The sequence below is a fragment of the Lepisosteus oculatus genome, chromosome 28 (genome assembly GCF_040954835.1).
Source record: "Lepisosteus oculatus isolate fLepOcu1 chromosome 28, fLepOcu1.hap2, whole genome shotgun sequence".
NCBI lineage: Eukaryota > Metazoa > Chordata > Actinopteri > Semionotiformes > Lepisosteidae > Lepisosteus > Lepisosteus oculatus.
Genome location: NC_090723.1, coordinates 5234971 through 5260307, shown reverse-complemented (window position 1 = coordinate 5260307; position 25337 = coordinate 5234971). Strand labels below are relative to the sequence as shown.

The following is a 25337-nucleotide window of genomic DNA, read 5'->3' as shown; positions in this document are numbered from 1 at the left end:
ATTGCTTTAGATACAGGGTCTTTTTAATAAATAAGGTCACGAGCTCTCATTGTGGGATATGGCTTACGCCGGAGGACTTGAATGAACAACACGCATGACAATGACCAATGTATATTTGGTCATTATCATGCATGTTTAATTTAACGTTATTTGTGCCAGCTGGATGTGCTAATCCTCCTAACCACTAGGCAGCGATACTCTGTTGTTACTGACGCGGCTTTTGTTGTATATTCTTTTTGGAGTAGGTGGGATTCAGGTGAAAAGTAATTAAAAAAAAGCTGGTAGAAGGAGAATTAAAATTCGCTGTGTTATTTAGAAAGGTGTAGCATCTAACATGTCACCAGGGTAAAAAAAAAAAGGTCTGGCGAGCGAAATGTGTATTCAGACACAATGGAGCCAAAATCAGCTCTCACGCGTAGAAACAACGCCTGTCGTACATTTGTATCGCGTCTCATCCACAGTACAAAGCCCAGGCAGCGCTAAGGAACTTGTTAACGTATTTAATACTCCGGAAGTGACTTATTTTCCCTAAATCGGATTAGCTGCATTTCCACTGACGCCTGAATGAGAGGAATTCTCAAACCTTGGGATTGGCACAGAGCTACCCAAACACACAACTTTATAAGACCTAAAAATTAAATAAAATGCACATGTAAATAAACTAATTTTGCTTGCAATTAATCAGCTTGGTACAAAAACCAAAAGGCATTGTGGTCTCACCAGACCAGGATACCACAGCTACCACAACTACCAAAAACTATCACAGCAGGTGATATCCATATACTTCAATTCTGTGACTTCTGAACCACCTCTAAACATTTTGCCTGCAGTAAAAACCCAAAGTTCGATTCTGAGGCATCCAGCAAGTTACATTAAATGGGGAGACTGAGGTGGACCAAAATCCTTGGACACCTAAAACTGGGACAAGATTTTAAAGTTGGTCCGGGATTGGGAAACTATTTCATGTCTCATTTTTTCAATAACGCTTCAATTAATCTGAGGTTTATACTATACACAGCATAGACTATAGTAATCTATAGAAAATGACCTTGTGCCTATGTGAAACAATTTATAGGATGTTAATCAATGATCCATCATTAATTTGCAGTTTCTCTGATCAATGAAGCAGACTGTTTACTTGAATGACAGCAGGACCAGAGACCATCTAATCAATTGACACTCAAGAAAAAAAGTTTTGCACAGTTTCACTGTAATTAGGTGTAATTGTTAAATTGTCCTATTTGCTTTGGTTTAAGGGCAAATTTAACAATGACATCTCTCAAATGTGCGAGTGAACAGCGTCAGACTCCTGTGGTATTGACTCTTTGTTGGTCATTGTTTTTAATCCGTGCGTGCAAGTGAAATTCAGTGGACAACACTGCTTAGACACGTCCCCCTCCATGTTTATTGGTAGAATTACAGAATGAGCCTCCCCATACTTGAAAACAGGACTCCTCCACACATGAGCTGAGCCACACAGTGACAGCACACTCCAGCTGACAGGACAGCTTTGTTCTGTTGTGCCAGTCATTAATGTCATTTAGTGACAACACAGCACGATTCCAAAGGACTCCAAAAACAAAGACAAGATGTTATCTGCAAAGTCTCTACCTGATCGACGGCACCAGTGCATGTTACAACAGAAACCCCAATTAAAAAAAAAAAACAGGACCAGTTAAAAAAAGAAAACTCATGCTTTCCAACACAAAAATAAAGATGACAAAAAATACATTTATATATTGGGAAGGTACTGTATTGACCATTAAGTACTGATTGGTTACATATTGAAGAAAAAAATATACAATACAAATACAGCAAAATAATCTCCAATACTCGTAAGTGTGATTTTGGTCAGAAAAAAAATCTGGCTTTTTTTTCCATTTTTATAAGTTCAACAGATTTGAAAAATTGTTACATTAATGCTAAAAATGACTTACTGGTATAATAATGACTGTTAATGCACTATGCATATAGTTGTGATTCTTACACATAAATGATCAAAAACCATGTTAGGCCTATCCTATTCATTATATCCTGTTTTGCTTGTGCCAGAATAGTAATAATATCAATAATAATCTACAAGATGGTTAATTTGGAAAGAGATGCAACTCCCCCAATTTCTCCCACCCTCCCGTGCCTTTGTGCTGGGGAGGGGCAAAAGACGAGGGTGGAAGGTGGGAGAGGGGCAAAAATAAAAAAAAAAGAATTCGCTACATGCACCCACCACCAGAGAAGAAGGTAAGAGCAGAAGCCAGTATAATACATTTGTTTTTAAAAAGTGACTTAAGACACCACTGAATTAGTATTTGTACAGAAAGATGAGAGAGAGGCTGATGGAATGGATTCTCTCCAGCTTATGATTTAAAAGAAGAAAAAAAAAATCAAAGCAGCAAAACCAAGGTGGGGAGGGAGGAGAAAAAACCCACAAAGCTGCACGCTCCGTTAAGTGCGATCGGGAAGAATGGGCTCGGGTGGATCTGCGCGACGTCGTCGGGTGGTTCTGTTCGGTCCGCTGCCTCTCGGCGGGTCAATTACTGCAGCACTGACTCCGGTTCTGAGGGCTGCTTTCCTGCAGGTCCACCCCTCTGGTCCTGCCCGCTGTGCCCGTTGCGCTCTGAGGCTCGTTCTTCGGCAGCTTCTTGGCTACAAGATAACAGACACGGCAAGCTCAGGCGGCGCTGCTTTGCTGGAGGGGTCGCGACCCTCAGTAACCCATAGCACAGGTTTTCAAACTGGCATCCAGGGAGCATGAGCCCTCTCGAACCTGGGCCCACCCGACTGCAGAGGCCTGCCCATTTTCAGTCTTGCTCTTCATTAATGGAGCCCTCCGTTCAAGTCATTTTCTGATTTAGAACTAGATTTCTCATCTCCTACACTGAGGTTACGTTCCAGTAACCTTAATTAAATTTTCACTTTTAGGAGCCAAGAGAACCAACATATATTTAAACCAGCGAAGCACTCACCGAGAGTTGAGCTGGAATGACAATTCGGCAGATACTGATTAGGATCGGGATTCCTGGATGGCGATCCAGACACCATCAACGTCTCTCCCCCCACCCCCAATATTAATTTGGGCGCAAGAGTCCAAATTTAGCTGGTGTGTGGGGAGCGTTCTGGCGCACTATGGCTGCCGTCGCATCATCCAAGTGGATGCTGCACATTGGTGGTGGTGGAGGGGATCCCCATTACTTGTAAAGCGCTTTGAGTGGAGTGTCCAGAAAAGTGCTATATAGGTGTAAGCAATTAATATTAATAATAATATTATTTAGAGTAACATGCACCAGCTGTCATCAGTACTTCTCCACTGACGGACCTACTTTGAAAACAAACAGCTGTGCTTGAAAAGAGGGAACCCCCTGCAGGTCTTTGCTTGGAAAAAGGGGGTACCCCAGCCAGGGAAGTCCAAATATACATTCTTTACTTAAGGTGACATAGAAATGAATACATTTCTCTAGCTTGAAAGTGTACACGTAGGACCTGACAGACACTTATGCACAAAGCTGCTATTTGTACCATGAGCATCGTGGTAATGTGGGCAGGGCGAATTTTCACAAGTGTGATGGTGGGGGTTCACTTGAATGAGACTGATTTTTGCATTTTGCAAGACAATAGTCCAGGCTGGGTGACCCCCCCCACCAAGGGGCAGATACTGTACCTATGGCCATGAAGATTTCATTCACGTTCATCGCCGTCTTGGCGGATGTCTCCATGAACAGCAGGCTGTTGTCGTCGGCGTAAGCTTGCGCTTCCTGGAAAGACCGACGAGACACGTTTGTGGCGATGAGTCTACGGAGCTTGTACCCGAGTCGCCCCCCCCCCCCCCCGCTGGCGTGTTTCAGCCCACTGACCACCCCAGACATCGTCAAAGCGGTATTCCGCACACGAACGCAAGGTCTGCTGTAAAGTGGACGCGTCGACTGATGGCGACAGAGAAAACGGCGTACAGTGTTGTGTAGCTCGAGGACCTTTTCCGGGAGGATTGTGTTTAAGGTGGTTTTCCTGCACGTGCCAGAAAACAAGCTCACCTGGAAGTCCACAGCTCTTTTGTTGGCCAGGTCGGCCTTGTTGCCCGCCAAGGCGATGACGATGTTGGGGCTGGCTTGTCGCTGCAGCTCCTTCACCCAGTTCTTAGCTCGTGCAAATGTGTCCTGTTGAGAAGCAGAAAAGCGCACAAGTGCTATTCCCTTGGAAATCATTTAAACAATTACGACTTTTTGGAGATGCAGTTAACCCAATAAAAAACAATCCTGTATTGGCTAAGCAAGCCATGCACTGCATCGTGGTAACTCCAACCACTGTTAAGGCCCAGCCGTTGTCACTGTCAGTCTACAGAATGTACCACTCCTACGTCTAGAACAGGAAAACATTAACAATTACATCTTCACTAACTAAAAAAAATAGGGGCTTCCCACACCTCAACCAGCAAGTACTAAAAACTGATTTTCAAATGACCAAAATATGTGAAGTATCAATATAGAGGTGAACCAGATTATTTTGCTGTAGATATGGAACTCCTTTTCTAAGACGAAGAAAGATGACATGTGAACTATATAAGGGGTGACCACAATTTTAATTATGAAGAGATGATAGGCTTTTGCAAACGTGATGTTTAAAAGGGGAACTGCAATGCTGTTTTGATATACCAGGGGTATAAAAGAATCGGCATTAATGAGTGCAGTTCAAACCACAATAAAAGTAAAACGTACACAGTGACTTGTAAAACCGTGACGTTACATCGCAAAACGGACAAAATTTCCAGGTATGCGCTGCACCATGTTCTGCGATTCAGAACAAGGCAACAAAACATCCAGACACGTGACGTGGCTCTATTACACTGTAAAGAAGCAGGCTTGTGTACACATCCTCTTTTAATCCAACAGAAATACTGCTCTAGACTTCGAGATGATCTACGTGTTAACTCTGCATGCAGATCAAAGTGGAACATTTCTGCGGTGAAAAGGCTGCTGCACAACCTGTACTAATTCTCTCGTACATCGTATTACATCAGTCACTACAGGGACTAGCGAGCAGGAAGGGCCCTATTGCGTCACAGATCTTGCAAACTCTCACTCTCGCCCATGGCCATGGAGATCAGGGGTTTGTGACAACATGGCGACTTACAGTACTTTCATTATTTTGTGCTGAATTTGAAATTTGTAAAATTTGTCTATACTGTCAATGAATGTATTTTGTTACAGAGATTTAATAACCAGTCTGGGAAACTGGGACTGCAGTTTCCCTTAAATGATCCCACTAAAAAAAAGAAACAAGCTTTTCACAGTCGTCCCTTTTCAACCTGTTAAAATGAATGCGAACAATCCTGATCCCCCCCTGAACCCTGCTCACAGGCACAGAGAGCCCAGGCTGCTCCAGTATCCTCTGCGTACCGTGTTAGTGATGTCATACACCACAATGGCCGCCTGCGCTCCTCTGTAGTACATGGGCGCCAGGCTGTGATATCTTTCCTGGCCGGCTGTGTCCCAGATCTCAAACTTTACCGTCGTGTCGTCCAAGCAGACCGTCTGTGTGAGGAAGGCAGCTGGAGAAAGAAGAGCAAGAGCAATGTAACTGCCGGTCAAAAGGGCCATTGTTCTCTTTCCCACAATCCCCCTCTCCCTCCTGTCAGAGCCGCCATGCCCCGCCCATCGGCCTGGAACCTTCACATGCAAGGATTTCCCTTCCAAACACCTCCATCTCCTCCATCTCTGCCTCTGGGTGGGTAGGGCATTAGATCTGTTACTCTCTGAATGCCCCCCCACTCAGCCATTCCTGCTGCAGAATGCCTGAATGGATATGAAACAAATGCAAGAATATTACTCAGAATGGGAGTTTTTTTTAATGTGGTGCTTAATCAGTCTGAATGTCACTAAAATGCTAACACCACAAAATATTTTCCTCACCCCAAAAGCACAAAGCAAAATGTTGCTTTAATCCCAATGCCACAAAAATGGCTTGATCCGTTTCCTTTAAGCCCAGAGGCAACTAGGAGCTGAACTTTCAGTTGCAGTTCCCTTGCTTTTCGATCACAGTTCTTACTGGGGATTTAAGCCGCCTATTCGGAAATTTCACTTCCTAGCAGAGACACAAAGACTCCAGGCTCTGCGATCAACCAAAGGGAAGTTCTGATAATTAACGTGGGATCTAAAGCAGCACATGGGCACGGACTCCAGCAGACACAGGGGCCAAACAAAACAGGAAAGACTGCATAACAAATAACCAAATAAAAAAAAAATCAGAGGCAAACTTGAAGACACACACGTGATCACCTTAAGATTTAAATACAATCCACCTGAATTCACAGAAGATTTTATGATGAGTTCCACAGACGGTTCATACACAGTAACAAAAGGTCCAAAATCCACATAATGCCATTCAAAGAGGAAGCTTCTCAATAAGTTTTTCCCCATATAACAATCTCCCTACATTTCAGTATTGCCACCCTTGACATGACAGGGGATGTGTCATGTCCATTATAACAATTTCCAAATGAAAACAGGCCATTTCACCCATCTAGATCTGTGTGGTTGTTAGTAGCAAGGTGTTTCAAGGATCCTGTCCATTAGTGCCTTTGACAATGACAGCTTACTCCACACTTCTATGTAAAACAAGCATCTTATAAAAGCACTTCATAGCTTCCACTTGTGTCCTCTTCTTCATGCTTCTGAAGAAGTCCATAAAGCCCCCTATTCACCCACAATGGGGTACCAGGCGTTAACCCTTTACTTGGCTAAACAAGGCCTCACTGGTTCTCTGCAGAAAGAGAAAGAGCTGAGCTTTAGACCTCATCTGGGAAACAATTCAAAGGGGAAATGCTTCTTGTCACAATCCAATACCAGAATATGAAAGTGCTTTCAACAAATAGGCTAGATGTGACACGGCCTCTTCTCATTATTAACCCGTCTTAAGTTCTTGCAATTCAGGTGCCTATTATACCAACATTGAATACTGCAATACATACCTGCACCTCTACACAGTAAAGACCTTTGATTAAGAGAAACAATTCAGGTACTTAAGTAGTTTCTGAAAACAGCTGAGTATTGGGAACTAAAAAAAAACCCAATCAGCTCTCTGCCCTGATGGCCTCAGTGCTTTATGCATGGGCTGGTGTGTTTTACGTAAGAGGATGCCGTTTTGTATGTGGGACTACAACAAGCCCAATCTTCCCGTTTTTGGCACCCGTTTTATTGCTAGTATGATTCAATTTCAGTTCTAAAATTTAGCAGCTTCGCACAGCAAATGCAGAAGTGCACATCAGGGATGATATTTTGAGAGAGAAACATCTAGCTGCTTTGTACCACAGCTGCTCTCAATAATGCCTTTTCGAAAAAGCTTGACGTCATGGGTCATAAGGTAGAGCAGAAATATTTAGTGAAAATTAGATAAAATCTCCTGCTGTTTCTATTAGTTTCAACTCATACACTTTAATATCATATAGGACTCAAAATACAATATCAAATTCCTACTTCTCTGCAGGTGGATCAGGTGCTTTCTTGTCTTACTCAGTGCTGCTTAATCAATAGTCTTACAGCAGTTTCCTCATTTGTAAATTCAAGTTCATTCTAGTCCATTTATCCGAATGAGGGCCAGTTAACACATCATGCAGCTTCAATTATAGTACAAAGCATAGCCGACCCTATCCGTGATGGGACTGAAGAATTGAATACACACAAAGCAAATTCTGCATCATTCAGGGGAAAAGAGCTGGTTACAATTTCTTTAGGAGCCAGGGAAGGTTTGACGTAAGTACACCGCTACGCCACTAGGAGGAAGAAAAAAAAAAAGCTGAGCCCACAGACCTAACAGTTCTTACAACTTGGCCTGCCTTGCGAAGGCAGTCACATGCAGAAGCTGGAAACGCAGTTCTGGTGGAAAGTTCAACCCCTGCTACTTCTGGAGTGTTCACGACCTTCGACCGGCACGCCAAGCAGGAAAAAAAACCACGCAAGCGGGGAAAAGTGCTGACAGCGTTCCTCTTCCTGCAGCGGCGGGAGTCGCCAGGGCATCCTCTCACCGCTGGCTCGGGCCCTGCGCTCCTGATGCAGGCCCCCTGCCCCAGTGCCGAGATCCCCCCTCGCACTGCGTTATCTCCCAGCTCGGCCCACACAGCACTGCCTCCCAGGCAGGAAATTCCCCTCTGCCCGTGTCCCGGCTGCTCTTCCTCAACACGTGGTTCTCTCTCATCACTCCCATCCTCCCACTGTTCCAGGCCCCAAGATTCAGTGCACAGCAGTGCAAGGCCACTGAAGTTACGTTTCGCTCAGAGAGAACTCTTTAAAAAAAAAGAAGTCAACTCAAGATCTGCACTGCTGGCTCTTTTGGACTGGCATTCAAAATCACCTGATAAATTTAGTAGTGGCTCACCCACGTAGAACACTGAGAAGGTGCTGACTAACCTGAATTGCAACAACATGTCATTTTAAGACATAAGACAAGGTTGCTTGTAGTTGCTATTATACTGTGATCTGTAGGCATTTAGCATAAGAGCTTTGAAGAGCGCAAAACCTCTCTAGGATCTGTCTGCAGGTTTTCATTCCAGGGCAGCTCTTAACTTTCCAGATTCCAGGAATTTCCTAGGTTTTAAGGAGACCCAGAGAACCTGCTGGACTGCGGCTCTCCAGGACCGCTGCTTGCCATCTCAGCTCCTCCTGATCCAGTGCTGTGGGACTCACCTCCGATGGTGCTCTCCTGATACTCATGAAACTGCCCCTTGACGAAGCGCAGAACCAGGCTGGACTTGCCCACCGCAGACTCTCCCAGCAGCACCAGCTTGAACTGGCAGATCTTGTTGCTTGCTGCCGGGCCGTTGGATCGTGCCGGTCCTCCCCGACCAGCCATCGCCAAAGTGCAAAGCAGAGACTACCCTGGGAGAGAAGGCTGGAGACTGCTGGGCAGGGCAGGCCGAGAGGGACACCACTCCTGCGGGGCACAAAAAACATCCTGTTACCAGCGATCACTTTTTTTGGGGGGTGCGCACAGCAAGCTATTCTTTGGAAAAAATCGTTAAAAATAAAAGGACCAAGAAGCCAATTCTCGCGTAATATGATTACAAGGAGAAAAAAATTCTAAGAATAATTCCACAGGAGACATACTAACACATGCAACTGAAGAACAAAACAAAATGTGTTAGAAAAGCTATCATGGCAACATTTCAGAGACAGTCTTGGGAGCCTTAGAAACCTGTATGAAAAAGGCTTCAATGTACATCTTCACTGAAAACGTCCACCATGACTTATCAATATTGATCAGGTTTTAAGCCTGTATGGGTCACCCATCTAATTCTCTTGGCAAAAAAGCTTAACTGAGGGCAGGTTCTCTGGAGACAAGACCTTCGTCATTTTAAGACTTGTGTGTCTGGCTGGGATGAGCTCTGAGTTACAGGAAGAGAGCACACACAGCGGACAGGAAGCTCTGTGTACTCATGACCACAGCTATTCGCATCACCCCTCCCCCCCCCCCCACATACACACACACACACCCAGCTGATACCACAGCCCTGTCGCCTTCTCTGAAGAGGGGCCTGCAGTATGCTGAAGAAGGGAAACACACTGAAGCTTTTATTTGTCAAACAGCCAGATCGATCCCAAGCCATCATCAGTACCCCACATTACACCTCCATCTACTGCCCAGGCCATTCCAGGCCCACCTCAGCAGAGGAAGAACTGGCCTTTGTTTCACACACACACACACTGGTGGACAAACATGACGGAAGTGCTCTTAAATCTGAGAACAGGACACTCTTCTTCACTCACACACACTCACACACTTGTCGGAGTGTGGAACAGGCAACCCCATCATGCGAAAGGCAAAAACCCTCACCACTTTCAAGAAAGAGCTAGATAAAGATCCTCTGATCAATTCACTACTCTCCTGTTCCCGTTCGCAACCTTTCTCACCTTCTCCATCACCCGGCACACCATGTTTTGAAAGTAAACATCAAACTGAAAGTTTCTGAAAGTCTTGGAACAATTTAATGGTGATCAAGCAAGAACTCTGAGTCATTTGGAAATCCTTTGAATTGAACCTCTGAATGTTCTTGATCTTAATTGTTCATGATATTTAGTGACACATCGGTTAACCTCAGTGCAGTGGCAGCACAAGCGCATCTTATTTGGGAACTATATCAAGCCCCAAGGGCTACAGAAAAACAGCCACAAGAGGCTTGAAGAAGAAAGGCTCTCAGAGTAACTGATCAGAGGACAGGGGCTCCAGTTAATCACCAACTTCCTACTGATCATGTTTCTTCTTAAATGACTCCAACGCGCTCAGTGAAGGTTTGGAACAGCAGTCTCTGCTTCCGTCTCGCCTCGACACAAGAATGAGGCTGTCCGCATACCACTGACTTCTCAACTCTCGAGCTCTGCCTCAGAGGAAAATAACACACAAAACCTTGTCTGACAAACAAGCACATCCTTAGCGGTAAGAGGAGAAAACATGCCTGTTTTTCAAAACAAGTTCCTTTAACCTTAATTAAAAAAAACAAGGCAGGGCAACAGCTTAACTAGAATTAATTGGCTAAAAAATGTCCGACAGGATACACACATGCAGAGAGAAGTACCAGCACCATGTACCTGAAACGAAGTTATCTGCTTCAGTGTTAAAACGTACCACTTGTTAATTAAAATTATCCATCAGCGTCTTTCTTAAGATCAACAAGCCACACTTGGACATTTTAAAGAATGAAAGCATTTAAGACACAGCAATAGCGTCCACTCACATCTGGATTAGTTTGCTATTCAGAATGCAGAAGTCAGTTTCAAGTCGAGAAAAAAAACGTTTCAATGACGTGCTAATTCAATTCCTTTATCTAAAATAATTTCAATGGATTAAAGGTGTAAAAACCCTATTGTCTCTAAAATCTCTACAAACACACTGGGACTTTCCCCTCATTTGGGCTGGTGGGCTGCCTGTACCGCTTAAAAGAAAACCCCGTCCTCAGGTCTTGGAATAAACCGATTTCACTGTCCTCCTTGACCACGCCTCCCAGCTCTGAACAGGATCACACGTGGTCAGCTTGCAGGACGCAGTGTGGGCTGTGCGGATGGCGCTGGCCCTGCCCTCCCTTGCCATTCTGTGGCACCACTGAGGCCGGAGTCTTGTCCACGTCACAGAAACCGCGCGGAGGCAGTGACAACGGGTCCTGCCCCCCCCAAATCGTCTTAACTTGGTTTTAGTTCCGAAAAACTGAGCTTCTTCCTCTTGCAAAGGCAGATTTCTCTAACGCCTCAGCCCCACATTCCAGACAGTGAAGGTAAGAGAACAGGCACTGAACGGCTCCAGGCTACAGAGAGGAAACAGTGGGGTAACCTTAGCCTGCCTTGCTCGGCGAGAACAGTCCCAGAGCACGCTCGTGGGGAGCACACCTGTCCATCCTTTTTAAGCAAAATGTGCGCTTTAAATACTTCATAGCACGTTTATTCAGACCTGAACAACTTCCCAGTTCCTGTTTAAATGAACTGTGAACAGTTATAAAGTTAGTAAAACTAACAGAGGCCTAGCCACGTGGAGCAGTGGGCAGGTCTCTGGACTTATAACTGAGAGATTGTGCCAGCTGTTTCAGCCACGATCGAGGCATTTCACTGGGCTGTGTTCCAAAGAGTATCCAGGTGTAGAAATGGGCACACATATAAGTCGCTTTAGATGACGACAATAGCCTTGTGATCTAAAGCACACTATTTCTAAGCCCTCCGAAAAGAAAATTCAGTTTCTGATCCCTGTCTGCCCACAGCTACCTATCCTGAAAATAAAAGCTGAGTATTGTTTTTTACAGCAATTCCTGCATTTAAAAAAAAACAGGCGAAAAAGAAAATAAAGTTTCTTCTTGGTTATTTGGATACCGCAGGAGCTAAAACAGAGGGAAAAAAACAAGCTCACCTTCTGAATTTCCCTTCTAAACGACCATATTCTGTCTGAGCCACACCGCTCGAATTGCCTGCGATGAAACGACTGGGCTGAAGGAGGAGGGAGGAGGGAGGACGGGCCACGCCTCCTCTGAAACGCGTACCCGTTAGCCCGTCAGGGTTCCCCCATGTTGCAAGCCCTGCCGAGCTTAAACGGGGGCTCATGTAGGAGGGCTGAGTCTCTTTGTGGATCCGTTGGGCGGCACAAGCCCACCTAACTTCTGCGAGACCAGCCAATTCTGCACAGCCACCTGGGGAACCCCAAATCACAGCAGCACTGGGACTATAGGGCACGGTTACTGGCTGGGCCGACGCCCACCTGACGGGTCTATCACTTTCTTCCAGAAAAACAGAAGTGACTGACATTCAGAAATAGAGAAGAACAGAGTGTAAAAGAGGAGGATAGGACCCGCTGAACTTTGAACAGCCTTTGAAGTCTTTTTCTCATCGGTAACGTTCACCAGGTGGGTCTGTCCCTTTGCCGGAATGGTGGGTGCTTAAAAACAAGCCAGGTTCCCCCTTTTTCTTTACTTGGAGGTGAAAAGACAGGACTGCGGCATCCTGACACCCGCCCGACACCCACCAGCTCTCATGCCCAGAAGGCAAGATCTGTGCCCGGAGCACGGCAAATCAGGAGTTGGGTATTAACGAGCTCAGCCCAAAAGCTGGAAAAAATGGCAGGAAGGAGAAAACAGCAGCACATATCTTGTACTCTTCACACTGATCTCCTCTGCCCAGGAGCTTATTAATGACGGTGTGACGTTGGTCACACAGAACTTCGTTTGAAACAAACAGGTTTTGGTCCAGTTATGGCGAGACTACCCAGTAATGACGGGACCCCAGAACTCTGCCTTCATCCCAGATGCAAAGCTAAACTACTGACCCAGCAACAGGCATTTTTACACACAGCATTCATGGATCCACATCTAGTAAGGCCACAAGCTTAAGTACTAAATGCTCTGACTGTATGTGCCAGACTCCAGTACTGGAGGGTCACATTCTTTCATGTCTCTTCAAATCAGCAGCACCTGAAGTGTTGGCAAAATCCATTACACTGATCCCCCCAAAAATCAACAATTAGTTCAGCGACATCGCCAAGAGCTGTGCTGGAATGCAAACCTGCAGAGCTGCTCCCCTCCAGGATAAAGTCTGGGACCCCCCGCCTCACCACTTACACAATGCCCATGGCTGGTAAGAGATGGAGTTTCAGCTAGCTAGAGAGCCCAGAGCACTAGTTTTAACATGCTGGTAGGACCACTTCTGCCTCAACTGCGCTTCTTCAGTTAGGGCTGAAACAACACACCAAAAATACATATTTTGAAGCAAAAGCATGTAATAATGTGTACCCAGTACATCACAGCCAAATGCAAAAATCAACTTTTCATAAGAATCTTTATTTTTATCTTTTTTTACCCAAGCTTTATTATTAATAATGTTGAATTTTATGTAGCACTGTTCATGATAGATCTTTCAGAAAATTACAATTTTAAGGTGTCAAAAGCAAATGAGCGCAGGTAACAAGTGTACATGGTGTACCCTGGTATGTATTGGGGTGTGCTCTAGAAAGGTGCACCATACAGGAACCTGTGCATGTTGCATCTTTGCGAATATGGTATGTTAATATAGGAACAGTGCATTAGAGCAATAAGGAAAAGGTAAAACTGTTTACAGCATGACATACAATAAATCCATGTTATACAATGTTATTATAAAATATTATACAGTATATATATGTTATTATACTGTAAGTCCATGAGCTATATACGTTATTACCCATGCATGATGAACAAGGTCTCTGTGTAATTCTATAATATTCTGATAGGAAAGCATTTTAATAATGCTGCTTTGTCACTGCCCATTTTTATCATCGATTGCTACTTCATTTCTTTGTGCCCTGTGATGGGCTGGCATCCCATCCCGTGTGCATCCTGCCTTGCGCCCAGTGCTTCCTGGGACAGGACCTGGGCCACTGTGACTCCAAACTGGATTAATGAAAGTGAAGCAGTTATCCGAAATGATATGACGACGTGATGCTGCTAAGCTTTCTCCATTCAATTTGACTTTTAGTCACTCAGATCTAATTTAGTGGACAAGAACTGAAGTGATAAAATGATTCAACCTCACGCCATCACTGCAAACCTAATTACCATACTCTGGTAATCCGGGCTACGTGCAACTCTGAAAACCTAAACTATTACTCAGGCACCCATTTACTAGAATGATGCTTTCTAGGAGAAAGACACCGATCAAGGTAATGGACAGTTAAGCCACGCCGATGATTGATACAGAGGCCCATACCAACGACGGCTCCGGGGGAGAAGGAAACATGGAACTTGGCAACAGAGAGAGAACACAAATTTCCTGGGGAGTTTCTGCAGTTTCAGTAGCAGCGGAGCAGCTCTTCACACACAGGGGCTGCTGTGAAGTGGGTCAGTGCAGTGTGAGTGGCAGAAGGGGCTAAAATATTAATGCCGGGCGTCTGGGTGCAGGAGCACCGCGCTGGCTCCCTTTACAGGGAGTCGCAACAGGAGCGGCACCGATCGACTGGTGTCCAGGGCATTGATTTAAACAGAAGAACACCAGTCTAGGGCAGCACGGTGGTGCACCGGCTGGCATTGCTGCCTCGCAGTGTCAGGGCACTTGGCTCAGTTGCCGACCTGAGGGGTGCCATCTGTGTGGAGTTGGCATGTTCTCCCCCATGTTCATGGGTTTTCTCTGAGTGCTCTGGTTCCCTCCCACAGTCCAAAGACATTCTGGTAGGTTACCGAGCTTCTGGGAAAACTGGCCCTGGTGTGAGCGCGTGCACGTCTGGGTCTGCCCAGCTACGCACTGGCGCCCTGTTTAAGATATACCCTGCCTTGCTCCCGTTGCTTGCTGGGATAGGCTGCGGCTCTCCCACGACCATCTCCTGCATAAAGCAATTAGAAGATGGACAGAAGGATGGAATAACACACGAGGCCAGTCTCCAGGTCAGGAACCCCTTGGGGTGCTCGCAGACTACCTCCAGAAACAAGGGTAACCTTTTCACCCCACCCCCCCAGTCTAGCAAGGAGTAAAACCAAAACGCACACAGTCAGCTCCGACATCGCGTAGGTTTGGTGACCTACCGTTGTGGTGCAAATTTGGAAATTGACTGTTTCTAACAATGAAAGATATCAGTTTGACTCTTCAAATCAGGGGGGCTTGAGACCGAGAGAAGTTTGGGAACCTCCTCACTGTCATGCCCCCGTGTGAACAGGACCCTGCCAGGACACGCAGAAGACCGTCCAGAGGTGCGCGGGCGTCCCGAGTCACAGGAAGCCGGGAAAGACCCAGAGTACACACCCGCCTCGGATTCTGCAGGACACGACACCTGTAAACTCAATTCCGACATAAAACCTCCCGCAGGTCCCAAGATGAGGTTACCGAGTTCCAGAAAGCCTCCCCTAGATCTGTAAAGAACAAGCGGTACGACAGGATCCTTCCGCAGGTGAACAGCGAGGAGTGAGAGCTGGGGTGAGCACTCTTATCTCTGAGACGCACATGTGAGGTCACCTCTGCATATGAACTCAAACTTTAAAATTGGAAGTAACTTCCTGTCACAGAAGAACCCAAGCACTTGTAGATCTATTATTTACCGTTTAATTCAGGTTGCAGGTCCAAAATTCAGGTTGCAGAAGTGTATTTGTGTGCGTGTGCAGGGGTGGGGGTGGAGTTTGATCTACTGTAGGCTTCCAGCGCCTGCATTGTCTTCGCTGAGCTAGGGATGATTCATTTCCAGAGCGCATGGGACAGCTTTTAAAAACAGTGCTGTCTGCCTCACTGTCCACTACACTACTGGGGGTGTGATCTGCTGACACTTGGGAGGATCTGCTGAAGTCTGGAAGAGGGCGTTTATGATCTGCTGATGCCTGGGGATCTCCCTACACTGAGGTTTGCACATCTCCCCCTGCCAGACACCAGATACCCGCACAAACCAAAGAGCGAGTCAGCAGCTGATAAGTAAATGAGAGCAAGAAGCCCAAGATTCTGAGACCACAAATTGCAGCAAAAAAAAAAGAAAAAGCTACAGCTATCCCCAGTTCCAGCACACCGATAGAGCTGTGCGTTGCACCAAACACATTCTTCTACTGCTCCGGCCAGTCACAAACCCCAGAGTAACGATTAGCCAACACCTCCTTATTCTAACTATAGGCTTGTTCTAGGTGCAGACATCTGGGTAGACATGAAATCCCCTCCACGAGATGCTGCAGATAACTGTACAACCATTCAGACAAATTTAAGAGGGAAATTCCGACACCTACGGTCCTGCGAACTGCTTATTGAGAAAATATAATAAGTATCTTTCGGCGGCAAAGAATAAAGTGGTCACCCATTGATTCCTGCTGCGCTTCTCAATTACACATCAGCAGCACGGTGGAGGGAAGGACTGGTAACCATAACAACACAAGGAAAAACAGCAGTAATCTGACAAATTGCTGCCTTACAAATGACAAAAGAGCATCAAAAGGTCTTCATAGCTATGCTTGCTTGTAATGGGGGTTAGTTAGGAAGAAAGATTAGAAATGAGAGCTCAGTCAGCTCATTAACCCTGTTAGCACCTTAGGCTTCCAGGATCTCACCCAGGCCTTTGCTGAAAGAAGCCAGGGTATCGACTTCAACAACCTGGCTGGGTAGCTTGCTCCAGACCACCCCTAGAAGTTCTGAGGTGGCACCCAGATTTCAACCAGGTGTCTCAAATGGTTAACCCCTGTGCAATACCCCCACCTGTTTGTGGTAGTTGGCAAGCTACAAGCTATTTGCGTTAACTCGCGGCTTTCTCGTGGCAAAGCAAGAGGGAGACTGCAGGATACCCGGGAAAAACTGCAACAAGAAATCTGGGCACCTGTGCCGGTTAGATCACTGGCAGGATCTGCCACAGCCCATGCCCGTTTTGGTCTCTCCTTTCTGTTGGCAAATGTCTGTGCCCAGCTGCTGATCCTGGCCGATATCAGGATTATGACAGCTGCTTTTACTGGAATCACCGGCTTGATAAGCACACGCAGAGGCTCTGTGGAATGTGCCCAGGTGATGTCTGATGTTCAGCCTCATGCTCCTCCCCTTCAGCACAGGCTTTGGCAATATCGGATTGCTCCGATCTCAAAGACCAAGTGCAGATCCTGGGCTGATGAAGTCACATACTACATGTGCATTCCAGAGGTTTTAATGCAGCCTGAGAGGAAGAATACTGACAGCAGTGAAAAAAAGAGAATCCAAGCAAGAATTCCCACATTTCCAGGGAAAAGCTGCCCCATGCTAGAACTCTGTCGTGATTTGTTGGAATTATCTTAACTGGACTCCTCTCTGTACAAAGAGTAAAATAAACAACCGGATTCCCCACAGATGGGATCCTCATAGCCTTGAGGTCACGCCTCAGGAAATACAAGCCTCCATTTATAAGGCAGCCTGTCCCATCACAAGGGTACAGCACAGTGCACATACTGCAGGCCAACCCACACGCCTACACCAGGGCTCTCCAATCCTCATTTTGGGGCCCCACACAACTGCTGGTGCAAATGACAAAAGTTCTATCCAAGCAAACTGTTGTTTAACTGAGGCTGCATTGAAGTAAAGAGCTTAGCTGCAATGAAAAGCAGCAGGAGTGTGGGTTACCAGAAGCAGGGCTGGGAACAGCAGGCCTATGCATCTCCTCGCCTCAGAATTCTCCTCAAGAGCTGATCTCGGTGTCACTCAGACAGCCTCCTGGCTTCTGCCTCATTTGCATTGTCGAGAAAATACCAAAAACTGTTTTAGATTCTATTTTTAACCAGCTTCCTTAAAAAAAAAGAGTCAGACTGGGGAAAAAAAATAAAAGCGTGCAATTGTTTGCATCGATATCATAATGGAGTACGAGTTCTTAGTGCTCAAAATTAGTCATATTTACTGTACTTTTAAATAAACCCTAAATAACACCCAAAATGCACAAACAGCAAGAACAAACTTTTGCCCATTTACCTTCCAGGGTGTTACTGTGCACCAACCCATTCTATGAATCAGAATACAGTCCCTTTAAATCCACACTTCAGAGAATCGATCTCAAACTCAGACACTTCTGCACTATTATCAACCTTTCCAGATACAGTTCAGGTGGGTAGCTGTGTCAGCATGCATAGGCTGCAAAGGAACAAGTCATAGGTTTATTCCCCGCTGAAAAGAGAAGAAAGAAAACAAGGTTTTGGAGCCTTCATCGGGTGTGTGTTGCTTGTTCCTTTCCAGAAACAGGTCTGCTTGAACAGGGGAACATAATCTGCTTTCTTTTAAGTCTTAATGAGAACTAGAGTCCGGCAAGGCAAATTACCCCATTTCATAAAGCAATGAGCCAGTAACCTACTGCGTGGGAAATATAAAGCATGGCTCATCTCTCACAGGAGACTGTATATCTCCTGTTTTAAGAAATTAAAAAAAGAGTAAACGGGGAACTCACTAATACTGGAGCCAAGACTCTCCATCGGGTTACTCTGAGAGCAGTTCAGGATTAGGTGGAGTTGCCCGCTAACTGCTTACTGATTACCCCCTTAGAAGGCATCATGGGGGCTCCGATAGTGGGGTGCTGGGAGCTGTAGTGACTAGAGGCTCCCCCGAGTTTGCCAGGTATACCAAACAAATGCTCTCCTGTGTCAGGAACAAAGCCAAAGAGGAACTCTGGGAATGGCTCCTTGGCATCACGCCACTCTAAAAAGAGAAGTACCCACATACCCAGCGAAAACAGCAGCCACGTCAACACGGTTGGGCGATTCTAAGAAAGAACTGTGGTGTTGTTAAAGATCTTTATTGTCAATTTATTGACAAAAGACAGCTGCTGCTCGTTTCTACCAGCTCCCCCACAAGCTGCAAGAAAGCAGCTGAAAGGCTGGCACCTGCCTCGTTCCTTTCCTCCTGTGGAGGGATCTGTACTGACCCCCACAACACCAGGGTGGGTAGGAGAGACGCCCCACACTGATCCCAGACTGTGGAGATCAGGAGGAACCGAGTAACAAGATAAGAACTGTTCCATTCAAATGGCGCAGAACGCCAGGCCTCCAGTTCTCATTTGGCCAGTCGTTCACCTGAGGCACAGCAGCACAACGCGCCAGGGGACGACACTTTTACAAACTAGCCCTCATAGCGTTGGTCTCACCCACTGCCTTCGCAGCACTGACCGCAAAAGCAACGGCATTTACTTATTTCAACGTGGGACAACCAAGTTCAGATTAAACTTACGGGCTGTTGCCGTTACACCTGTGCAACATCTATACAATGCGAAACCCCATGTGTCAACTACGTGAAAACGAATCAATGAGTGGAAAATAGCAGCACATCTGGTTTCCAGAAGGTCGTTCTGAAGTCAGGAGAGCTTTCATCTGGCCTGGCTTTGCAGCTCCCCTGTCCAGAACCCTGCAATGGCAGGGACACCGGTTAGCAGGTCTTGCTCAGAGCGCTCTGCTGTGGAGGCGGCAGACTTGACACATGCAGAACAAGAGTGGGGCCCAGAACATGTGAACACAAGCAAACCAGCCAAAGATCATCTGCAAGACCAAGACAGATTTCTTCGTACTTTGGTTAAATATTCTTGTATCGCAGGTCCGTACAGTACACTTTTCCGATCGGAGGAGACGGCTCGTCGGCACAAACTGTTGGATCTCACTGTTGCGACCCACACTCTCACCAGCTGGCCCTTGATCTACAGATCAGCCTCCAATATTCGGATAGAATAGAAGCCAAAGCTGCTTGACAAACTCCGCAAAATCCCCCCCTCCAGCTGCCAGGTTCTCTTCCTCGGATCACTGCACCAAAAAAAAAAACTCACCCCTGGGCCAGCATGGAAAAACCAGCAAAGAATCGGCCATTAGCAAAGAATCCTATTTGAAGGCAGCAGCCTAAGCGAACACAGGTCTGTGATGAAAGGGATAAGCTGCAGCAGCACAGTAAAAAAAGCTCTAAAAAAAAGCCTTCCCCCTCCTCTTGAAGGTTGAAGCCCATATAAAGGCACAGGGGACAGAAAAGTCACACCGTGCCTCTGGCAACAAAGGACAGGCAAAGGTCACATGTGAGAGCAGATCTTCTGAAGAAACACCACAGATTGGCTGTACCAACAACACCATTGCTCCACAGCAGCAGGGCTGACTGCAATGGGCAGGGGAGACTTGTGGCTATGACAATGCAAAGTCTGCAAACTTTGTGAACAAAGGACTGGCACAAGGTCCACCCAGCTCATTTGGAAGATAGTAATTAATTACTCCAAGGATCTCGCCCAGCTGTTTCCTTTAGGAGGCCAGGGGATCGGCTTCAGCAACACAGCTGGGTAGCGCGCTCCAGACCCCCACCACCCTTTGCGTAAAGAAGTGCCTCCTGTTCAGTTGTATACACACTTCTACACAGTTACCACTTGTTTCATGTTTCACTGTCCATCCTGAAGGAGTGCACTAGGTAGACTTTGATAAGGTTGCCTGTAGAAGTCTTTTCTGTTAAAAATAAAGATCCAGTTCCTTTGGCCTGTCAGTATAGGGCATTCCCTTAGGCCTTGAAATGAATCCCACTGATTCCAGAGCAGCAACCTCTTACCTGTATTGCAGTGAACAAGACTGTACATAAGATACTAAATGAGGCCTTACTGACATGTTATATCATTTTAATATAAAATCTCCGCAATTTTAACTATTTATCCTCACTTTGTCTTAAACATCCAAGTCTTGTTCACATTTAGCCTTTCCAATTTTGTATTTATAGTTTACGGTTTAGCTACCTGCATGTAAAGCCCTGCTCTTGTCTACATTAAACAAAACTTAATGCTCATGCGTCACCAGACTAGAAAAAAAAACCTCACAGGCACGTTAAAAGGAAACAGCTCACAAATATGGAATAATCTGATGAATGTCAAGACTTCAGTTCCCAAATCCAGGAGGCTTCCCAGCAATCACACAACAAGTCAAAAATCCGGTTTCTACAACGTACTTGCAAGTGCAGCAAATTCCTAGGAGGTATCTCTACACCAGTTAAAACCTGAGTCAGGCCCTGCACAGGGGAATTCAGAAGCAGATCTGCGCCAATTCCTTTAGAAACCGACATATTAGCTACACATAAAGGAAGTCTTCTGTTCTGCGTCACGAGTGACTCAACAGCCTCAGCCATTCCTTCAGATCTGACAGCCAACCAGTTGATCCAAATATAGTGGTTTGGGCCTGTCACACTGTTAGACACACAGTCGAGATAAGCTGGCTCTCAGGTTGTGGCATATAAGGACAAGCCAAGGAGCCTTGATGTTTTTCCTAATGCAGAAGGCAGCCTCGAGATCATAACCCCCGTCATTTTAAATCATATTAAATAACTTCACACTGGGCAAAACGTCTGCATTGCTTAGTTGGACTAGTTCTACTTTGCTCTTAACATCTTCATCATCCCTAAGCCTTGCATCTCCCTTATTTACCAAAGTCATACTCTTTGCTGAAATTCCTGAATTAATGAATTATACAGGATGATTTCAAGTGCTGCTGGTAGAAAAGATAAAAAGGACAGGGGCCCTGGAACCCGTTTCAGATGCCCAGATCTGATGCAGCATGATGTTTTCCTAATCCAGCTTGGCATGTCTGCGTTTGCCAGAGACAATTAGCAACACAGCCCAGTAGGACTGTGAGAAACAGGTTATTTCACACCCAGTCACTTCCGATTACATTTAACCACATTCACACTGTGGTATAAAACAACAAACATCTATATTAAAAATCAGGTTGAAATGATCAAAATAAACTATTAAAACATATGCAACAGTCCACTCCAACTGACACCTGGATGGATCAGTCCAACTGATCAGCTCTTTGTTGCCACTTATTTTCTATGCACTATCATAGATCTTTCTAAAAGGCTTCAGAATCAGCTGAGTCTCTATTTAGGGTCTTGAGGTCACATTCTATGATGCAGCGAGTCATGTCAGAAAGAAAACTGGCCTTCTTGAACGGCAGAAATGGTTGCTTTTGCACTTGATTTAAAAACGTTCGACCACAACACAAACTGTAGGGAAATGATCAAATCACTGATCATCCTGACAAAAGGCATTTCATCTTGTAACAACAGACACTTTCAAAAAACAGCTAGAGTGGGGATTTGCCTGCAGCCAGGAGAAGAGAGACCATGAACATAACGGAGTCTGCCCAAACCTTTCTCACTCTGAACCCGCTCATTGCAAACCAGCTCCTAAGAGGAACAGACCACTCTACACTGAAAGAGCTGGCTGCTCGATGTCTTGTGCTGGAATGGATCTAGCAGTTCAAAAGCATTAAACTACACCTGAACGAAAGCAGGCTCTTACAGGAACAGACCACATGCACATTCTGGGGGGACACTAACCATGCTTGTGGGTGTCAAGCAGCAGTAAAATATTGTGTAAGGATGTGATCACTGCTGGCAAATGATGCTGACAATGTTATGTGATAACATTACATTGTCATATCATTGCAACTAGCCTCATCTGCACCCTTGACATTAACGAGATTGTCCATGATTCTTCAGAATACACCATGAGCTAATTTCTGGTCCATAAATATCACAAAGTGGGAGGAGGGGCATCTATTTAACCCTTTCCTCTTTGCCCATGAGGTCTGCTTCTGCAGTACAACGTCAGCTGCTGTATAATTCTGAAAGGCTCCCTTTGGCAAACCATACAAAGGGCACCATAGCAGACAAAGATTCACTGATTCAAATGAGAGGAGGGCATTAGTAGCTAGTGGGTAACTAATCCAAGGGTGTCATTTCTTGAAAGAAACCAGGGTACAGACTTCAACAACATGTCTGGGTAGCTTGTTCCACACTCCCACAACACTTTGGTTAAAGACATGCCTCCTGTTCTCAGTTTTAAATGCACTTTCATGTCGTTTTCACTTGTGCTTCTGGCTTGTGTCACTGTTGTAGAAAACACTGCTGGGTTGAATCTGTGTTAGAAATTCTCGTTTCGGACAAACGCTCGCTGTGCATGTGTGTTCCAAACTCTCTTCTACACCCAGTGCTTTTTAAGGTCTTCATTACAGCACTTATAAGAAAGCAGAGCAGGAATAATCAGTCCTTTGGAAATATTATTGGAAATATGGCACTTAAGCATTGATCCAGTCACATTGTAGGGCTTGTCGACCTGACAAATTTAAATTTTCTAAACTTGTAGCAAGAGGCCCTGTCTCCTAGTGACAATACAGCTATAAGCGCCGAGAAAAGAAACAGGTTCTGGGAATAGAACTCGTGCAAAGGTTTCGTAAGCCAATGAATCATAAAGCAAAAGTTCAGCAACTTTCTCATATGATCCCGAGTTATTGATTTACATCGCTGTTTGTGCGCACTCAACATGCCGGGACCACGGGAAACCAGCAACTCCCAGGGAATAAAAGGTCACTTTCTGTTTATTAATTAATTTGTTCTTGTCTGCCTGAAAAAAAAAAGACTCGCAGCATTGGGGGGGTAACACCTAAAAATTAAATTTAAACCTCTTCTGAGACATTTGAAGACAGCAAGCGTAGTTATTGTACCTGCTACCGTGTACGGAGCGAAACACGGGAGAATATTTTGGTTTTAGTTTTTAAATGAGGAACTATGAGCTACTAACCTCTGCGGCTGTACAATGACCGTATGACTCCTATTACACGTCAGGAACAATCGAGGGGTTTAATACGTTTTCTAGATATTATTTTGCCCCTGTACAGATTTAACACGGGCACATTTTTTTTAAGAGGTGAGAATAGCGGTATGTAGATAACTCCCTAATACAAGAAGTAGAAATTTCGGCCCCAGAACTGTCTTCAATGGGGTTTAGCAATAGCTCTGAACGTTATTTAGCGATATTATCTCACAAGACAACCCCCCCCCCAACCCACTCACACCTACCAGCCTGCCGAGAGGGAGACAGCAGCCTCACCGCGCAACGGACATGTGAAACGAAAACAGAAAATAAAACGATTCATCTTCAAGCATATTTTATGACACAACACAGTCAGGAACCCCTTATCACAGACCAGCGGATAAATCTGCAACAGAGCCCGGACGGGCAGCTGAATACTGGGGACAGCTCGGCTTGAAACGGCAAACGCAAGAGACGCAACAAGGTGTAACTCACGATTTTAGACAGCACCCGAGCGCAAGACCCTCTTAGGTTTTCCGTACTCCGGTTCTTCTATCGGAATAAATTTTTAAGCTATGAATTTTCTTCTCTGTTTCAATTTCGCAGCTCTGCTCTGCGATTCTTCATCACAGGCTCCGGCCTTCACTTCCGCCTTGCGATCCCCACTTCCAGGATCCACCTACTTCCTGATGGGAGGGGGGGTGGGACTGAAAGACAAAATGACCAATGAGCGTATGCGTTCCAGAACAGGCTTAGGACCGGGGATTACATCATCGTATTTCTGGCGCGATGCCGCTGGGAAATGTAGTTCGGAAGGGTTTAAAGGGCGGTTTTGGTGTGGACGTAAGCTTTTATTGCGACAAAGACGTTTTAAACTTTTTCTGGTTTCGAGCAACCTTTTCCAACACAACCATTTAACAAATAACCTCTTTTTAAGTCTACAGTCAAGCTGAAGTCGACGTTATATCATTATTTACCCATTTATAATTTCCTGCGTTGCACAACGCTTAACGTAGGAGGGTGCTCACTTTATTCATTGTTGAAGAGCAGCTCCCACCTACGTGAAGCGCGGCAGCCCCTCTGCGCAGCAGATCAGGTGGGGGAGTGAGAAAATGCTGCAGTAATTGAATTAAGAAACAACATCAAGCAGGCCTGCTCAAGATAAGAGTGCAATTTTAACGGAGGCAGTGGCTTTGATGTCTTTACACTCCCGAAAACCACCTGTGGGATCTATATTGATGCAATAATCAGGCCTAAGTTGAATTACTCCTCCAAACCTTAGTGTATTGCGTTTTCTAAGGAAAAAATCACCCCCTGTAGGGATGCTTGTTTCTTTAAATTCCGGTCCAGAGGGAAGAGCTCCACCTACTGGTCCGCGAACGACACCTGCCCCGGCAGGAGCCTGGGTTTCCTTTCTCTGCTTCAACTCCAAGATCTGACAAAGCCAGACCACAAGGTGGTACTACAACCGCCGGCGAGGTAAAATGGGAATTTTTACTATCACAATACTTCTGTGATAAAACGTCAAAAGTGGAACTGGCAGGCCAGTAGACCAAGAGCCTTTTTGATGTTGGTGGTCTTTTTCAGAGTCACTTAAAAGTACCTCTTTGGTACCTCTGTGAAACTCTGTTTTTAGGTCTAATTAAAGATGTCAGTTGCAAAACGTAACATGAATCTAATGAAATTCTGGGATTTCAGAATGTTACAATTTTGAAACAGGACTGGGCTCGTCAAAAAAAAGACGAATTTTAAGACTGTGTTGGTTTCAGTAAATCCTTAAGTTGTGAGGCTGGAGCAGGCTTGTCATGGTATGGCTTCTTGCCAGACTCCCGAATAATGATACTGTA

The 25337-nt window shown here is 45.5% G+C and overlaps 1 protein-coding gene across 1 annotated transcript; it reads right to left on the bottom strand.

The window, feature by feature from the left end:
- Positions 1 to 1382: 1382 nt before the first annotated feature.
- On the bottom strand, positions 1383 to 24166 carry rab5c (RAB5C, member RAS oncogene family). The gene is made up of 6 exons (XM_006638212.3): positions 23986 to 24166; positions 8670 to 8916; positions 5388 to 5539; positions 4026 to 4148; positions 3656 to 3749; positions 1383 to 2643 (listed from the first exon to the last, which is right to left on the bottom strand). The coding sequence occupies exons 2-6, from the start codon at positions 8833 to 8835 to the stop codon at positions 2528 to 2530; spliced, it is 651 nt and encodes a 216-aa protein (XP_006638275.1). The 5' UTR covers positions 8836 to 8916; positions 23986 to 24166; the 3' UTR covers positions 1383 to 2527.
- Positions 24167 to 25337: the final 1171 nt, after the last annotated feature.